General features: G+C 31.0%; 1 protein-coding gene across 1 annotated transcript in view; it reads left to right on the top strand.

Annotated features, from left to right (window-relative positions):
* LOC129948483 (uncharacterized) overlaps positions 1-19943 on the top strand; it is a 43208-nt gene that overhangs the window by 16898 nt on the left and 6367 nt on the right. The window contains exons 2-3 of the mRNA XM_056059496.1: positions 10876-11714; positions 17216-19498. Coding sequence (XP_055915471.1) covers positions 10876-11714; positions 17216-19498 — 3122 coding nt within the window. The remainder of the gene's footprint in view (positions 1-10875; positions 11715-17215; positions 19499-19943) is intronic.

Genomic DNA, 19943 nt, shown 5'->3' with positions numbered 1-19943 from the left:
TACGGCACGTACAATGCTTGTAACGAAATGTGATGCTCATGTCTAATAAACTCCATTGCTTTCTTTACAAGTTTTGTTTTCTTATATTTAAGTTTAACCTAATTGTTGTACTTTTTTAAAAACTCTTATGTTTATGTTTGCTTTGTATGTCATCAAGTCTGTTAAATTACAACTTAATACCAATTTATTGAAATGAATTCGTTTCATAATCATGTAATTCAACTCTGCCATGAAATTATGCTTTAGTCATGTGTATTTTTTTTTTCTTTTCATTCAGGAAGTTGCATCTCATCATCATATCAACTGTTCTTATTACAAAATCAGACATCTTCTTTATAATAATACACTGAGGAAAAATATAGAATAATATTTTATACACATGGATTTAAATATCCATTTGTTTATATATTGGAACTGATTTAAATTAACTGATTTTATTGGTTTTATCAATGTTGAATAAAATATTCAACAGCATTTATCTATCCTTATTCAAAAATCTCTCGATTGATGAAATTCAATGGATTTTATATGTGGAATCATTCAATTCAACAAACACATGTGTTGTGAATATCGACTTTTTTAACACCATTCAAGATCGAAAGTTGATCGTAAAGCTAAATACAATAAAACCCACTTAAAAGAGAAACGGAAAAATGTCCGAAGAGTAAAAACAATCCCGTTTATGTGGTTTTCTTTCGGATATTGTAAATATTCTTTAAAATTTTTAAAAGTACAACAAAAATCAATATTTTTACACAACGTTATTTACGTATCCCGTATTTCAAGTGTCGTTTTTGAGACGTTAATATTTTGAAATAACAATTCGTTCGTTTTTAGTTAAATCTTTAGTAATTTAGATTTGTCAAATTGAAAATGTTGGCATTTCTCAAAGTTTCAAGTTCCCTAGAATCTAAACAAAAGACTTTTAGAGAGCTGTTTGAGTGTGCATGTGTAAGTTCGTTCGTATGTCCGTACGTTCAGAAAATTTTTTTACGTCGTCTTTATCTCAAGAACCAGCAGAGATATGGACTTCAAAAAAAATTTGTTGTACAGATAACACCACAGAAAGATGTAATAAGGAATCTCAATTTAAATGGTATCTCACGAACCTGTAACCTGAACATCCTGTAAAATTTTGACAGTTTTTTCACAAAAAATAAAAATCTTAAAAAACAATACTAAATAATGGTACAAATTGATTTTCGACTTTAATATCTTTCCAACACTTTAGGATATTTTCTTCAAACTAATTTCATTGTATAAAACAATTTTTGAAAAAAATCAAATTTAAAGTTTTTTCTTAAAAAAAAAATAAAAACATACAAAACATTACTAAAAACATGGTAAAAATTTATTTTCGACTCAAATATCAACAATTAAGAGTATTGGCTAATTAGACTGATTTCATTCTATAGAAAATATTGTGTTCGATATTCAGTAAAATTTTTATAAAAATGCAGTACAAATTAAAATCTACAAAAAATAGTGAATATGCAAAATTGGTAAAATTGATGTTCATTCTTAAAACTAATTTCATTCTGCGCTAAATTTTCTTAGAAAAATTCAATCTGTATTTGTTTATATCAGAAATAAGTAAAAAAATCAAGAAAAGCTTCTAAAATTGTTAAAAATTAGTTTTCAATTAAAATGAAAGTAATTAAATTTCAATTAAAAATCTCGTTAACAAAAATAGATTTTGAAATCAAACTAGTTTATCAAATGCAAAATATTGTTGATAGTTTTTAGTTAACTTTGTTTTAGAAAAGTGACAACTTTTTCAAAAAAAAAAAAACCAAAACCTACAAGAACCAACCAGTAAAAAACTGAAAGGAAATGGTTTTCGATTCAAGTATTAGGAGAACAAAGATAAATATTGACCTCAAATTAATAATCTCAAACAAAATAAGATTATAAATATTATGTTAAAGTTTTAAGCTAGCCAAATCGATAGACGGAATTTGAAGTTGTTACATCAAAGCCTCTTATTTAAATTCAACTACAAATATTTTTCAAATATACAGATTTTTCAATTCATCGAGCTTTGCTTAACGAGTTTGTGTTTATGGTTATTGGTCATTAAATACTCGGGGTTGGAAAAGTTTCTTTAAAGGGTTCTTTAAGTTAGTCATGCTGCATGAAGTATTCCGATTTCTGTAAAAATTATTCAATGGTTCTTCAGTTTTTCTCTGAGTGCATAATATTCTTAGTTTTATAGGACTCTTGGCCAAGTTAATTTGAACCTCGCAGCGTTCATAACTTTGCAATTCAAATTTTCTCAAGATAATTAAGCAAACAAAAGCTGTTTTTAAAGCACTTTTATGATTCAGTAGCAATTTAATGTTATATGAAACTAGGTGGTCTCATTTTCGTATACCCAACAAACAGAGTTAAACATTTATTCAAAGTATATACAAACTTACTTAAATTTAGAACTATATTTTTTTAATTTGTATAAATTATTAGAATTTTCACTTCCTTTCCCTCAAGTATGTACATATATCTAATAATAATCTGAAACAACTCAACCGTAAACTATATGTCGTTATATTTTTATTCAAAACAATCATCAAACAAAAAAACAACAAGCAAATAAATTCATCAAATTTAAATTTTGCAATAGAAATTTAATTGACCAGCAATGAATACAAAACAAAAAAAAAAAAAACAAAACACAACCATTTTTTAATTGTATTCATTTAAACTGAAAAAAAGAAATATAAATAAATATGGGTATAATATGAGTCACTTTAATCATTTCGAGGGCTAAGTTAAGTAGATACGTCGCTCGTCGCTCGTCGTTAAAATGAAAATGGAATTCTTTATAGAGATGAGACATACTCGAAATACTCGACATAATTACGTCCAGTGCGATTAAGTAAGTTACATTCAGGGCTGGCTCCAAAGTAAAATGAGGTTAACTTAAATAGCAAAGTAATACTAGAACATTTTAAAACTTGTATTGTAGCATTTTGACAAACAATTTAAATAGCCTCTTGGCCGATGGTTCTAAGTGTGAGCAAGGTACCGCTTTCGCAATAAACACGCAGACCATAAAGCCAAAAAAATTGTTAGAAACACCAACTTAACAATATCAAAATACCAACCCACCAAAAACGATATTTTAAAATTGACTCTCTCTTATTTGGATAATCAAATCAGTTATCTACTCTACCTCTACGCCTACAATCATGAACAAATGCTTCACCAGGTTAAGGGTTGGACATACCCAGCTCACCCACAGTCATCTACTTAATAAAAATCCCATACCCATTTGCCACCTCCGCCAACTCAATATCAAGCTCACCATCAACCATCTAACTACTACCTTCTAACGACTGCCCGAAAATCAATAAAATTTTTAATAAACTTTTTGAAAATAATCTAAAATATCTCAAAATCATCAAAATTTTGAAACTATGAAATATATATCAGAGTATTTAGCCCTTATTTTATTGAAAACCCCTGCAGAAGCGGCCGAAGTAAGTCAGACCTATTGCAGCTGGCAACCCAAATCATCATAACATTCAAAATACTATTTTCAAAATCCTTCGTTTCAACTAGAAAGCCTTGGTAGATATTAGCTTTCAGGTATTGTTTTGTACATAATAACACATCATATAGTTAAATTTTAAATTTAAAACCTCTATTAGATTGAAATTCTATGTTTTTCATTAAACACCAACCTAGTAATCCAGGAATACAAATTTGCAGTCATAAAATGTACAAAATTTTATCAAAATCATTTGACAAGTTTGCGAGAACAATGGCACTACGGATGAAAATAATCTTAAAGAAGTTTATTTCGCAACAAACTATTTAGCACTCATTCACAAACAACAAATGAAAATTGTACTATTAAACATTGAAAAGAGTGTAAATAAAGTTTAAACTCTGGAATCTTTTAAGAACGATCTCCTCTTAAGCAAAACCGACTACAATGAGTTGATGCACTCTTAGGTAGGTAGGTAGAAACTATAGCTTCAACTTCAATTGAAATTTTAGCTCAATTGACAATATAAACAAGTGGGCGATGTGTCATATGTATCGTCGTCGACTTTTGGTCTCGATCTTGTTTATGTTATGATTGTTATTATTTCTTTATTGTGTATACAACAATGAACTCAATTTTTATTAGTTAACTCAGCAAAAAAGATACTACTCCAAAAGATGAACGAACTTTAACAACGTCATTTTGTTTTTATTATTTAAAATTCAGTGCAGCAGTACTTAAGTTACGCGTGAAAGTTAGGAGGCGCCTCAGAAGTATTTATTTATTTTCTTCATTTGAATACCTTAAGTTTAATTATAATAATTTCTTTCTATTCGTACTATTGTTGGTAGGAATTATTATTTTAAAAACGATCGCAAAAATGTGTCATAGTCTGTGACGAATGGCATTTGCTTTCCACACTGTTGGACACCATTATACGTATAATGTGTGTTAACAGTTCAAGATCGTTGAATTTGATAGTAGCTTAGAGTGTGTTGTCTAAAGTTAAAATTACCATTTAAGGTTACAGAGAAAGGTAACTATTATTATGAATTTGCTGATGAGCAGCGGTAGATACTTTTAAAAAGTGATAGCATTTTAAAAGTGCTTTTTATTTCAAGACTCAATTGCAATAAAAGAGGGAAAGTTGATCTTTGTTTGGTCATTAAATTTAACGCGAATATGCGTAGTCTGTTGCTCCGTACAAAAATACAAATGTTTAAAAAAGATCAAGTTTACAAGAACATTTTACAATTTAATGAAAAGAGTTTATGGATTTAAATAAGATTTATAGAATTTAAACCATATTTAGTATGACTGAACCCAATGTGTTCTAATTTTTTGCAGTTAAAGTTAATACAAAGTTATGATAAACAGGGTTATCCATTCTGCGGTTTCAAAAGCAAACGTAAATAAAACACATATAAGTTATTTTTTTTTATTATAAGGTTTATACATTGAAATTATGTGTGAAATACTACATTATTTAAGTTACCGTCGCGTGAATTATTGCAAGCATCGATTCTTTTGAGGTAATTTTCGACCACTTTTGTGGCCAGTGTTGATATCGCCACGATGAGAAATTAGGCAGCCAGCACAAATCTCTTGCAATAAACCATGTTCGCTAAACTTGTGTGGCATGTTTCACCGTTTTGTTGAAAGCACATGTTCTTAATGTCGTAATCTTCAATAGCAGGAAAAAAAAAGTCGGTCATCATATAATTATAACAGTTGATAGTTGACTGACAGTCGTTCCATCCTAGTTTTTAAAGAAGTAAGGACAAATCACACCTCCGGACCAAAGAGCAGACCGTCTCTTCAATTACTTGAGAATTCTCAGAACTACAAATACGACAATTTCGTTTATTAACCTACTTACCGACTGAGAAATGTGCTTCGTCGCTGACAAAAATTTTGTTCGAAATATCACCGTCCACCGCCTGTTGTTGAAGCACCCATTCGACGTATCTACGACATTGTGAATGGTCAGCTTGCTCCAGCTGTTGTGTAAGCTGAACTTTATTTGGATGTAGGTGTAGATCGAAATGCAAAACACGCTTTAATATGGCTTAATTTCTGTCTTAATTTCTGAGAATTACTAGGAATCGACACATTCGGATCTTCGGAAAGATTTTCACTTACAGCAGCGATATTGTGAGTGGTACGAGCGAAACGATGATGCACAGCACAGGCCTTACAATGCCTATAACCAATTCAGTGTCCACAAATTTCTTCACAATTTAAACAATTGCTTGCGAAGTTGGACGATTATGTAAACCATATACTCCTCTTAAAGCACGATATGTGGGTGTCAAAGAACCACCTTTTTTGTAGTTGTTTTAACAATTTGTATGCGTTGTGCAATAGTTCAGCGATCAATTTTCGTAAATTTCACACTTTCAAATGTAAAAAACACTTGTTTAACAACATAGTTTGACAGATGTCGAATTCCAGCCCTATACTTTTAAAACCACAAAATGGATATTTTTGTGATTTATATACAAAGATGTACACATTATTTAATTATGGCTTAATTTTTTTCTTTTTGATAAATATCTACTTTAGAAAATATCCGTGTTTTGTTGGAAAACTTATCCATAGTATAGTAGGATTTTACACGAATAACAAAAACAATATAGATAGTATAGTATGAATAGCATTAAAGTTAGAAGAGAATTTTACTAGGGATGGGTTTTTGACATTTATACGAGTCTCGAATGGATCTTATGTAATTTCGTTCTCAAATGTTGGTATAATTGATATTGCATTTGTAACTCGATGGCTGTGTTCGTTGAGTAGTTGTGCATTTGGAATGTGTTTTCCATTGGCGAAAAAATAAATCTGTTACAGTTGATTTTATTTAGTTTTGTTAATAAAAATGGACTAACTGGGCTTATTTTGCAAGAGAAAACAATAAAAAGATAATTACGTTTTGCTATGTTTCTACTAAAGGTTTATCTTAGTTAAGATTAAATAAATCTTTTTGAAGTTTCAATCTCACAAGAAGATTTAAAAATATTACGTTTGACAGCACTTTCTAAAATGCAAATGGTGTTTCGATGTTAATTATGAAGTGCAAGTGAGATAGTTTGATAATAAAGAACTGAATAATTCAGCACCATAAAAGAATACGCTACCTACTCCATGTGTAATTTTTTTTTAAATTTGATTAAAACAAAACTATATTTTTTGTACACAAACATGGAAATAAACACATAATAATGCATTATATGTAAAACCAACTCCTCCACATAGGTTTATCTTCACAAATTTTGAAACGACTCCAATCCCCCACTGGAATCGAGTCAAATCAAGCTCATTTCAACTAGATTCAGCTATATAAAGAATTGAGACGAGCTTCAAGCTCGCTTCAACACCACATGTTAATGTAGTAGTCTACGAACAAACCCTCTTCTTGAAGTTTTTATTTTATGTCAAAGCTGCAATTTTTAAACTAACTTTTTTTGTAAAGAATCTTTTACCATTTCTTCTTGTAAATTGTCAATTTTATTAGTTTTAGTTACTTTTTTTTTTGTTTAGTTAATTTTAACATTTGATTTTCGCAAAACTTTCTTCTATTTGTGTTTTTTCATATTATTATTCTGACAGATCATCTTTCAGTTGTACCAATTTTTTAAATACAAAAATCTGGCTACTGCTGATAGTTTTGTTGGCAATTTCTCACTGTACTATAAATAGAATACCAAAAAAACGCACTTAATAATGCGTTCAAATGTTTCTATAAAATCTGTCAACGCTCCATTAACATTCAAAACTCAAGTAAGGAGTAATGAGTTTGATTTTTCTATTTTTCGCACTTTCCAAAACGATCGAAGTGTATTAATTAAGGATGTTCGTAGTGTCATTCATTATGATTATAACATTTCGAACCACTTAAAAATTTGTCAGGAAACAGACTTTGAACTTGAACAGTTTTTTTTTTTTAATAAAACCAAACAAACAATTCAAAATTATTTTATAGTTAAAGCAACAGAATGCTAAAAGAATAAAATAAAAGTTAACAAATAATTAATCAATACAAAGTAAACATTGTTCTGAATCGATAATATTTTTACGCCAACTATTGTATTTGAAATGACAGATCAACTAAACCGACGATAGAAACATAAACGTATTTCACTTTTATTAGAATATAAAAAAATAGATATAAGAAAATTCATGATTTTGGTTTTGTGTTTTCAAGGTTTTTTCATTGTTATTATTCATTGTAAGTAAAGTTAGTTTCTACTTGTATATACAAATAAATTTCTATTGTTTCGGTGACAAGCATTGAATGTGTAAAAATCAAATTTCTTGAGAATTTAATAAACAAAGAACTAATAACGTCACTATTATCACAAGTTGTTTGTCTTTGATTCAAGCAATTATAAATTAGTCATCACAGGGCAAGTTTTTCTATTTCTTAAGGCACCAACACATGTAGATACTTTTAAAAACAAAAATCCAGGCATTCCTCTTCCCCCTCAACCTGTAATTACCAGATGGGGAACATGGGTGAATGCAGTGGACTATTATTCAAAATATTTTGAGCAATTCGAAGGGGTAGTCAAAGAGTTTGATGATTCTGAAGCTCTTTCTATTAAAAAAACAAAAGAAATACTTAACCAGTCACTATTAAAACAACATTTAATTTGTATAAGTTCCAACTATGGATTTCTTAATGGAAATATAACTAAGCTGCAGGGGTGGAACACACTCAAAAGGCAAATTGATGTGATGGAAGATGCAATTGCAAAAATTAAATTAGTCGAAGGCCCAATGGGCATAGTTATTTTGAAAAAAAATGAAAAGGTTGTAAATAAAAACGAGGGGTACTCAAAAATAAAAAAAATTTCAAACATATTAACGCAAACTCTGAATATTAACGAAAAAGGGAGCCTGGAGAACTATTCAGTAAGTGAAATTCTTTCATTCAAGAATGAAAATTTCAGAAAAATGTTTATCGTATATGTGAACAAGACATATTCAAAGAACCCACTGGACAACTAGTACCTTATTCAAATGAAACTGAAATCTGTTAAGTTTATTTTGTGTTTATTATTTTTTTGTTATTGTTGTTATTAAAGACTGAATTTTGAATTTTAATGCTTTTTATTAATTAAAATTAAAAATGTTCCTTTGGTCGTATAACTATTGTTTTCGAAATAAACGATTGTGAATTATTTCAGATATCGATTTTTGGTGAATTTTAAATAAATGTATACAATTTTTTGCTTAGCCAACAATTTAGCTTTGTTATAAAGATAAGGGTTTGCCATTTTGTTTTAAAAATGATTTCGGTCAAGTGGACACAGCGGCTGGCTTAAGTAAATTCTAGATGAGAAGGCCAATTTTCGAAAAAAAAGAATTCTTTTGCAGCAAATGGAATCGTATCCCAGCAATTAATACAAAACAAATTTGAGGTGCAACAGTCTTTCAAGCACTAAAGCAAAGTGACTTATAACGCTCAATCATTCCTGTTTGGGAGTACTGTTGTCAGAGATTGAGGGGACCTACAATCTTAAGTCGAATCCGAACGGCCGAAGTTTTCATGACAAAAATAACTCTTGGAAGATTTGTCAATACCTCGCATGAGATTGAACCCAAGACTTCTGACATTTTCATTATCATCATCATTTCATTATACAATTTTAAACCACACACACATAAATCAAGTGACATCTTTCAAAAAGATCACCTCCGGAAGAAGTATGGCCAGATTGAAAATCACAGATCTAAAAAACTCATTTTTAAATAAATAAGGTTCAATCACACCAAACAGTGACACGTTGGGTTTAGAAAGGCTTTCCAACGAAAATTTAAGTCTCTTATCTTAAATACGATAATTCAGCTTATTAAGGTAGCCTTTGTGGTGAAAATAGGTCCACTAAGTAAATATATATTTTTTTTTACTAAAATACGAATCAACTAGTTTCTTAAAAAGTGGAATGCGGTTTCTGTGAAAAAATTTTCAAACTTTGATTTTGGTAATAACTTATTAAAAACATTCAATATTTTCATAATGAATCTAAACAATTTCAATGCGTTGTTGAAGATTGCATTAAAAACAAATGGATGTGAAACAAAAACATAATACATTATGGTAAATTTATGTTAAGTTAGAAATTCAATTACAGTTTTTACTTCATAATTATAATTGTCAGTTAAAAAGCACCATTTTTGTAAATTCATAGGAAAGTGTTGAATGTTGAAAAGTATTTGTAGTTAAAAACAAAAATGAAAGACGAATTCAAATTTGTTAATTATATCAATTTTGGTGCCAGAAATTGAAAACTAATGAAGTTTAATTCTTCAACTAAAAAAGTTAGTGTTAAGAAAATGTGTTCTTTTCTTCCTCCCATCTTCGATCACGTATGCGAATAAAAAAAACCATAAAACCGATGAGCAAAGACTCAATGGAATTATTACAGAAAAAATAACCTTTGATAAGATAGTATTCTCACCCAGAAGGAAAATAATAAATAAATATTGGCATATCAATATCATCTGCACAATAACAAATCAATTATTCATTTCATTGACTGCTATCAAATCTACATTTCAACTCCAACCACAAGTAATACAATCCAAATCGTTTTCCATTAACTTCAAGTCTCAAGAAGCGAGCAAAAATCTTACTTCCAGGCAAAAAGTGAAAGTAAATTAGCGAATTCAACCTACAAAAGATCTTTTAAAAAATAAATAAACAAAAGAATATAGATGCGAAAAAGTGCAAAAAATAAAAAATATATATGTTAAATAAAATGGGTGTCATATGAGTAGGTTGGTTTTGCCGAATGTATTTATTTTTATTTTCCATTCAAAGAAAGTTTCAAGCCTTTGTCTTCGTTATACTCTCGATTTTGTTTCATAAGCCTTCAGAAGTCGTATATATAATGTACGTTCAAAGGTATCATAATATCATACGACAATAAAATATCGATTGGCATCAAACAACAATGACTTAATCATAATTTTATACATATAGATATGTAGATAGATAGACATAGGTCTTTATTATAAATTAACATAAATCTATCATATGTATTCAGCATAGACTGATATTCATCTTTAGATTGATTTTAAACGATCTAATTGCCATTAGAGGATGTAGGGCTAAGTGGAGTAAAGACTTCTGAAAATATTGTTTTTTCTTAAGATTTTTACCAGAAGTAAAATTGATAATTTGTATTTTTTCTATTTGGAAAGTATGAAGAATTTTCGCATAGTGTGATACATTTAGGTGGCTAGAATAAAATTTCATTTCATATTACTCCAATATTTGAAAGTGTCCCATTCTCCCCTACCAATATACAAAAATCGACTTTTGTCAATAAAAATAAAATTATATGAGATCTAATATATTTTTTTTATATTTTCTTTAGATGAACATTATGGAGGGCGAGGAAAAAAGGCCAGTGCCGATGCCTCGTCGCTTTATACCCGATCCACGAAAAAGTGAATATGAAAATGTCACCATCAACATAATCGATAAAAAATTAAACATAAGTTCAGAGAATATTCAGGCTAAGGCTATAATTGATAAATGTCCTGATAATAAAGTCTTCCATGTGCAATCAGCGGCGGCGGCGGTGATGGTGACACCGACCGCTACCACAACAACGACGGATGCCTTAACACCGGAGACACCTGAAGTCACCTCGACTGAAACAAACAATCTCCATGAGAAAGGAGATGAAAATCAAAATATTCCAGAGCATGTCAAGCAACCACAACTTGAACTTACTGAACCCACAACAACATCTACAAAAACAACATCTACTCCCATTCCAGCTCCACGAAAACCACTAAACAATGAAAACAATGCAATTAGCAATGAAGTGTATGAAAATGTTGCTTCATTGCCACGCCCCCCTCCACCTGGGGCTAACGGGACAGGGGCAACCAGCAAAGAAACCCCAGTAAAACGTAGAGCTCCCGATATACCGCCAAAGACTTATTTAGATGTGGTGAAACCAACTCGCTACTCCATTGGCAGTGAGTCAAGTTTTGCATCCGATTTGAATGATTCCACGAGTATGTTTGAGATCTCGAAGAGTATGAAATCATCATCGAGTACGACCCTGAATTCCTCAATGGAAGATTCAGCGACTGGCAGCAGTGAGAATTCAAAATTCAAATCACCACGTCCCGGGTATGTACCACCACCACTTCCAATTCCTTCAACACATCCATCAGAATTAGGCGACAGCAGCGATCCAAAGTAAAGCATATAAATTCGTTTTAAATTAATTAATTTTCTATTTTTCCTTACTTTTGCATTTTTGTACAAAAAAACAGAAATAATTGTAAAATTGTTTATTTATTGATTTTGTTTTAAATTGGTTGGGTGTTATTATAAAATGTGTATATATATTTTTCAATTATTTTGAATTTTCTGGGAAAACTGGCGAAAATGCATTTTTCTAAATCGAAATTGGTGTTTTTTGCTGAATTGTGCTGTTGCGATGGAAAATTAAAATACGAAATATGTTATTATAGATTAATTTAAATACACTGCTCTTCAATTGATTAGGCACAATAGGTTGCTAAGGATAACTATTTTGCCAGCTAATTTAATTTAAATTTTGTTTTTTCTTATTGTACTAAAAAATGGTGTTCCAATAATAACTTAACAACTTTTCTTTAACTTTCCATAGGAAGTTATTGTAATGGATCCGATTTGTCAAACTAAAAAATATTGGTAAAAATTGTTTTTCAGCTCAAATATCTTTTGAAAAATTTAAGATTAACGCTTCCAATCAATTTGATTTTATTAGAAATATTGTTTTCAACATTCAGTACAATTTTGAGAAAAATTGAATTGACAGTTTTTTTACAAACAATAAAAACCTAACAAAAAACAATACTAAAACTTGGTAAAAATTTACTAACGACTCAAAAAGCTTTTAAAAATTAAAAATATTGCCTTCAAACTCTTTTTATTTCACAGGAAATATTTTTTACGATATTCAGTAGTTTGTTTTTTTTTTTTTATAAAAATACAACAGTCCGTTTTTTTCATAAAAAATTAAAATCTACAAAAAATGGTACGCAAATTTGGTAAAAATTGATGTTCGGTTCTTGATATCTCTCAAATTAATTTCGTTCATCCAATTTGTAAAAATTTAACAAATGCTACTAAGATTGGTAATATTTTTTTCGACTAAAAATCTATTTAACAAAACTAGATTTCGAAACTAAACTATTTCTTTGCATGACAAATATTGTTGGTAATTTTGAATTTTTTAAGAATAATTCAACTGACAACTTTTTTAAGCCAAAACGAAACCCTATAAACATTTAAGCAAGACAAAAAGACAGACGGGATGGGAAGTTATTAATGTGGGTCCCATGCCAACCTCTTTTTTTTTTTTTAAATAAAAGGCCATTAAAAACATTTAACAAATTTAAAAATTTTTGCTGTCGACTTGAAATACATTGTCTATTCGTAAGACCAATTTTCTGTTTCGTCTTCATTGTTTACTCTGACCTTTCCAAAGTCGTTGAATTACTGGCATAATCCATCCTGTTGAAACCACATGTCGTCCAAGCCAATATCTTCCAATTCCAATTCCCAATAATAAATAATCGATATTTATGGCAAAAAGCTGGCCACTCACAGTCACGTGTTGATCATTATCTTATAATAAAAAATATCAATAGAACATTTTTATAATTATGTACAATTTGAAAATATTAAGTTCAAGGAATAAATTGACAATGATTAGTAAAGGGTTGCGTTCATAAATTAATTTCAAAGTTGTCAAGCTCCTATTGGAAAGCCCGTGTTACCTCGTGCATTTTATTTGATATAATTTGTTTAATTTTACTTAGTTTGAAGCCCTATGTAGTTTTTCAAAAACAATTAAATAAAATGTTTTTTAAAGTAGTGTATTTGTTTTTATAGGAAAATTGTACCTAATCTTTTGATGAGAAGTGTATGTACATGTACCTATTTATGCAGGCACATGTAAATAAAGGAATTTGGTATTTAATCAATAAATATAATATTTAGCTTATTTTGAATGCTTCGCAATTTATTAATTTGAACAATAATATATGTCATACATACAACCATAAACGCTAATGTTTTGTTTTCACACTTTGCACGTGCTCTAAAATCCAATTTAAGGAAAGTATGCTTTTACATGTAGGCTTTGATATTTAGACTCTTAAAATGTATGATAGAAAAAATAAATGTTTTTTAAGTGTATATTAATCATGATGAAATTTGAGAAAAACAATTTGCGTGTTTTGTAACGAATGTTTGAAGGTATTCAGTGTTTGAGAAGAAATTAAAAATTTTACTAAACAATTTAACAAATCTGAGAACGTGAGATTTTCTTAAAATTTATTATAAACAACTAACTAACAATACACATTTTATGAGTAGTATTGTTTCTAGAGGATATACATACATTTAAAGTATTACTGAAGATTATTAACTATTTCGATTCATAGTTAGAATTTTATCAGAAAGTTGAATATACGTTGCTTATGTTTTTCAGTTAATATTCTCTGTGATTACCCGGATTTCTAAATTAATATCAGGAATGGTTACGAGTTGTAACCCACTTGGTTTTGGTTCTCTACGAGCTGAAAGGCCACAAGCTTAATATTAATTATCTATAGTTGTAAAAGAACCATCTTGATGCTTTGTTTAAGATATATTTTAAGTTAGTAGTAGTTGACATTTGAAATCTGTCAAACTCAGCTAATTTTTGAAGTGTCATTATATTAGTTAAATGCTTACCATTGACTGCGTTCAATCTAGTGTTCAAAAGTCTATTTAGGATGGATGCAATTTTAAATACTTTAGTAACCTATTTGAATAGCTAACGTAAGATAGCTGTCAAAAAATAGAAATATTTAGGTTTTGATGTCCAAATTTACTGTAAAATTTTTTTTTTTTATAATTTAAAAATATACTAATTGTAAATCAACTTTTAGATTTTTTTCAAATTCAACAACATATATGTACATAAGTATGTTGAAACAGCTGTTCTGTCAGATACCCACATATAACAAAAATTCTTTGATACCTTTGGATTTCTTTTCTGATACCTCAGTTGTTTTGAATCAGTCGTTGTTTTACACGTAAAATACCAACAGAAAGTTATCTGGATACCCTATTTAACTGAGAATTAACGCAAATCTTTAAGATATTTAGTCAAAAAATACTTACAAATTATTAAAACTGACTTCGGACGTAGCCACTTTTCGCTCCTTACGGTAATCGGCAGAACTGTGAAGAAATGTAAAGAAAATGGAGGTCTTACTGATGTTGTAGGGCCTATGCATTCATCATCTTTACAACATATTACTGACGTTCGAGGCAGTTGAACGCATCGTGCAACTTCTTTTTGGCCAACAGTTGAAGATCATGACTTGGACAATTTTGCTTGAGAAGTTTTCTGGTCACGTAATTTCACGTTTTGGCGATGTCAATTGGCCAGCATGATCATGCGATTTGAGGCCTATAATTTATGTTGTGTGATCCACGTGATGGATTAATAACCGACATTAGCCAAGTTACGACTGAGATGTGCGAAAATGTGGTTACAAATTTGAATATAAGAGTTTTTTAAGCTATAATTTGACTTGGTGTCGGATTTTAATATGGACCATAATATTGTATTTAAAATGTTGAATGTCAAAATTCTGTATAACAAAACTCCATATGAACAAAATTCTGCTTATTTTAAATTCTGTAGCAAAAAATTCCTTATTTCAAAATCATGGTTGGCTGAAATTTTGTATGTCAAAATAGCAATACTAATAATAAAAAGCCTTAAAAAGAAAAACCGTGCTAATAAGGGAGAAAATTACGCACTAGATTCTATTTTTATGAATGTTTTTTTTTTTTTTTCAATCTAAACACGGTGAATAAGGGACTAGGACTCCTATGCGCATTATGTATTCTTACCACAATATCTTAAAACATTACCTAAAAAATTTATGTCTAGGTGCAGTTAGTATAATTCAGATACAAAAAATTCCAATCTTAAACTTAAATAAATAACTACTTCACGTTAGTTTTGTTTCAGCATTGAAAAAAAAAACAACAATCTCATCATAGGTGAGAAATGAGTGATATCTTCCTTCCTTCCTTTTTGGAAACAAATATTTATTTTTCGTATGTACCTAAATTTCCTTCTCTATTTTTAGGTTAAACAAAAAGTTATACGTCGCACTCTTACTTATATTTATGCCAGAGGTACTTTTATCATCCTCGACAATAAGTTCACTCACCTAGTTGCAGATGTACTCGTATAATAAACAATTATGCTTATCTACCTCTCTGCCGCATTTTGATGTCATCCTTAAGAAACGAAATAAAGAAAAAACCATTGCGTTCTAAAATAGACACAAAACTCATATAGGAACGCATGACTTCTGTTTTAAAGGAATGTAGAAGCAACGGATTTACCCCAATGAAGCAAATTATGAATACAACCAAATCACATGAAATTGCTCAAAACTTATTACGGAGCTTGTTATAGGATAAGTTTTGGCTTAGTGCAAAAAATCTAACTCAACTATTTTGAAACCTAAAAAGTTTTCTTCATTGAAGTACGAGTACCTAAGATTAAGAAAATTGAATTTGCAGTATTTTTGTTCGATTCAATTTTTCTAAAAATGTTATCAAATATATAAAACGTAGATTTTCGTATTATATAATTATATTATTTTAAAACTGAATTAATGTTTAGTTTTCGTTTTTTTCTGCAATGCCATTACTCGTCCTTAAATTTGTATACACAAGAAGTGTCACAAAAAGAATTCCATCCGTCATTTTCCCCTACCCAACGCAGTGTCGCTTCATCACAAAGAAGACATAGGCACGCGCTCCTGCAACAGATCTTCATTACCGACCGCGCGGTGACTTGTGAATCATTTCAACATTTTTGGGGTGAAAAAATATCCAAATTTAGATTTGTTTCCTTATGGATGAAGATTTTTTGTTGTCCCTAATTGATACAGTGTTGATCATGATTTAGGGTAGCACCATGGATGTTGGGAATAAGTATGAATATGGGGTCTAGTCTTTAATTCGGTTTTGGAGTCTTTCATTCTAGGAATAGGACTTTAGTTTATTTTCTTTATTCGTGAGAGGTTGTTGGTGTTTCTAGTCTCTTGATTCTATAATACTTATTTCAGTACGGGCACATAAAATACACATCTTTTAAGATATTTTTAATAAATGTAAGCTCACTTTCTTAACCTGAATAATTAACATTGTGTACGCTTCAAATGTTTTAGTCTTCAGTTTTGATCGAAAAATTAAATTTCTATATCAAAAACATACATTTTTTGAGATTTTTAATAACTTGAAAAGCTTGGGCATTTGAATTAATTACTATTTCTCTATTTTTGAAGGTTTTTGACATTTTTATTGTCTTGATTTTTAATTTTTTGAGTTTTTTCCTCAAGAAAATATTGAATACTTACTTTCTCTATCAAACTAACTACACTAACATTTCTTCTAATCACTTAAATATACTCAATATCTGCACTTATTGGATAAAATAGTCAAGACTTCCCTCTAGATATAATTTCTAACACCATCTACACTAACAACACACTACAATTTAACACACATATTCCTATACAAAAATAAACCATCTGATGTACATTTACCTCCAAAAGCTAATAACTAATTGAACAAAAAAGCTAACATAAATCTACAACTCACACTTACCGAACTTTATTCAATTGCAGTGATCTCCTTAAGTCAATTGGAACAACATCAAAACTTCTAACCGAATCGATAAGTGAACGAGTTGCCATGAAAGCCAAAGGTGCCAAACATAAGCTTGATAAAAACTTCAAAACCTCACAAGATCTTATAAATAATTTAAGTGCAGATGCTTCATTTCGTTTGAAAAATGTTGGCAAAAAAATCAATACCATCGGAAATAATTTTACCTTGACCAAAAAGGACAAGAAAAAACCCACTACTGCAGAAGATTTTGATGCCGAAAGGCCTCAGACTGTTCCACCAAATGATCCAGTCTTTAAGTCGATTTCATTTAGCAGTCCAATGAATAAAACTAATGGAGTTGTTGATTTGACTAATGGTGGTGATGAAGTCGATGATGGTTCGTATGAAGTTCCTCGAAGTATCAAGGTTCAATCATTGAACGAAGACTATCCATGTCCTTCGTATGAAGATGCCATGGGTGATAAGGCTGCTACGTCAAAATCACTTCCTCACAAAAGTATTCCTTCAAAACCTTTAAACCTGCCTCCACGACCGTCTCTTGAAGTGCTTGCCTCCTTACAGGCGAAAAGTCATAGTAGCAATAATACAAATTTAACAGATGACAATAAAAGAACTTCAGCTGAATTGTCAAAGCCAATGCCCAAATTTCCCCCTCCTCCACCTCCATCGTCTGTTGGACGTGCCAAAGATGAAGTGATTTATGGAAAACTCAAGCCAATAGAACCCCCAACAAGACAAAAACGAAGAAAAAACTACGAACCCATTGAACTGCGAAACGTCAATGAGGAGCCATTCTCGACAAGAGCCACCGTTGATTCTACCGAAATCCGCATCAGAGAAGAGGAAGAAGCCTCTCGCCTGGAGTCCTTAAGGCTCAAGGAAATAATTCGTTTAGAAGAGGCTGCAACTCCCAAGCCAGAACGTAGTGACTCTTGGGAATACCATGAAGAAAACGAAGACGAGGGCTCGTCATCTCCTGAACCATTGTACGCAAATCAAGAAGCTACTTACGGAAAACTTTTCGAAATGGAATCCAGCTCGAAAGATCTTCTCACGCCCCAAATGAGGAATTTGAATATAAGCCCCGCAAGACCACCAGTTAATTCCTATCGATTCTCTCGTCAGCCAGCAGCTGTTAAGGATGTACTCTATGAGTTCGATCCACTAACTCAAAATCGTCAGCCATCTTCGGTTGGTGAAAACGACAAAAGCAATGAACTTCTTTTGCTTGAACACATGCTTCAGGAAGAGACTTATGGCCGCATTCCGAGTGCACATCAATCAGCCGACGAACAAAGCATTTGTACTTCTGAGGAGGACAACAGCAACGTGGCTAGTACATCTGCCGCAGCTGCAGCTGCCTCAGCAGAAACATGTCAGCCAACAAGTTCAAAAAAAGTTAATATCCGGAAAGCACCTCCAGCAGCTCCATCCTCACCAACGTCGAAGGTGCAGATTATTCATCAAAATCCCAACCTTAGATCCGACAGCATGGAAAATATAGTCGAAGAATGTGAAGTCCAACCGTATCTGTCGACAGTCGATGAAAATTCAGCATCATCATCAAACCCCGATTTGTCGCGGCCTTCCCAGAAGCAGACAAATTGGTTTGTCAATGATGAAAAGTCTCCTCAGGCCCGAGTTAACCCCTTTGATAAGCTTCAACATTTCGAAGGCGAAAGTCCACCAACGTACCTTGAAGCTATATCCGGATCTGATTCCAAATCATCATCCTCATATTCCACAGCCGAGCTTAAATCCCGGACGGCCAAATTCTCAAAGAATATGCTCTCAAGTGTAAGAACTCGTGTCGATGCACTCAAGCGAAAGACAAGCTTTCGATCGAGTCGTTCAATGGATGTGAAAGTGCCCATCGCTATGATTCCCAGACCATCGCTTTCGCCATACTTGGTGCGCTACGAAGGTCCGTTGATTCGTTTTCCCAGTGGTGTTGTTGAGGATATACTCAAAGAAATTCAGAATCGTAAGGCAATTCTGCGCGATAAGCAATTTCAAACATATTTGGATCATGAAATGAAGAATCCCAAGGAAATGATTCCTTTAGAAAATATCACAACTCTGCAGTGTGTTAGTAATAGTCGTGTGACAGACAATTCGACACATTTCTATTGTTTCGAGTTGACTACATCAGTTCCGAAGAATCAATCTTCACAAATGCAAATGACCAATCCTAATGTCATCATGAGCAGTGGAACCTCGGGAAATTGCAAGATGTCTCGAGTATGTCATTTGTATGGAGTTGGCAAGGAGTCAGAAAGGTATATTCAAAAATAAGATAATTTTCTTTTACAACTTTTTTTCTTGTTAGTTTATTGTAAGCTTAGTTTTTACCAATTTTCTTTTGACCTTATAATTATGACACGTCTCTTTCAAAAATCCTAAATATTCGACTTATATAGAAAAGGTGTAAAAATAATATTTCAGTGTGCTTTCCATATTCAGCCTTAAAAAGACGAATAAATTAGTCTGTCAAAAAATGTCCTTCACTGAGTAGATACAAAAGAACGTTGAAACTAAGGTTGTAACTACTCTAGGTGACAAAATGTTCCTTAAGTTTAAATTTGTTTGGTTAATACAAAATTCTGCAAGAAAATTGATTGCAGATGCCCGAACGAATCACTCATTTTGATAAAATAATTTGATCGTTCTTTGGGTATTCTTTAAAGTTATTTTTCTTATCTGTTACTTGCAAAAATTATCAGA

Source organism: Eupeodes corollae, chromosome 2 (assembly GCF_945859685.1).
Source record: "Eupeodes corollae chromosome 2, idEupCoro1.1, whole genome shotgun sequence".
Lineage (NCBI taxonomy): Eukaryota > Metazoa > Arthropoda > Insecta > Diptera > Syrphidae > Eupeodes > Eupeodes corollae.
This window is presented reverse-complemented; position numbering and strand designations above follow the sequence as displayed.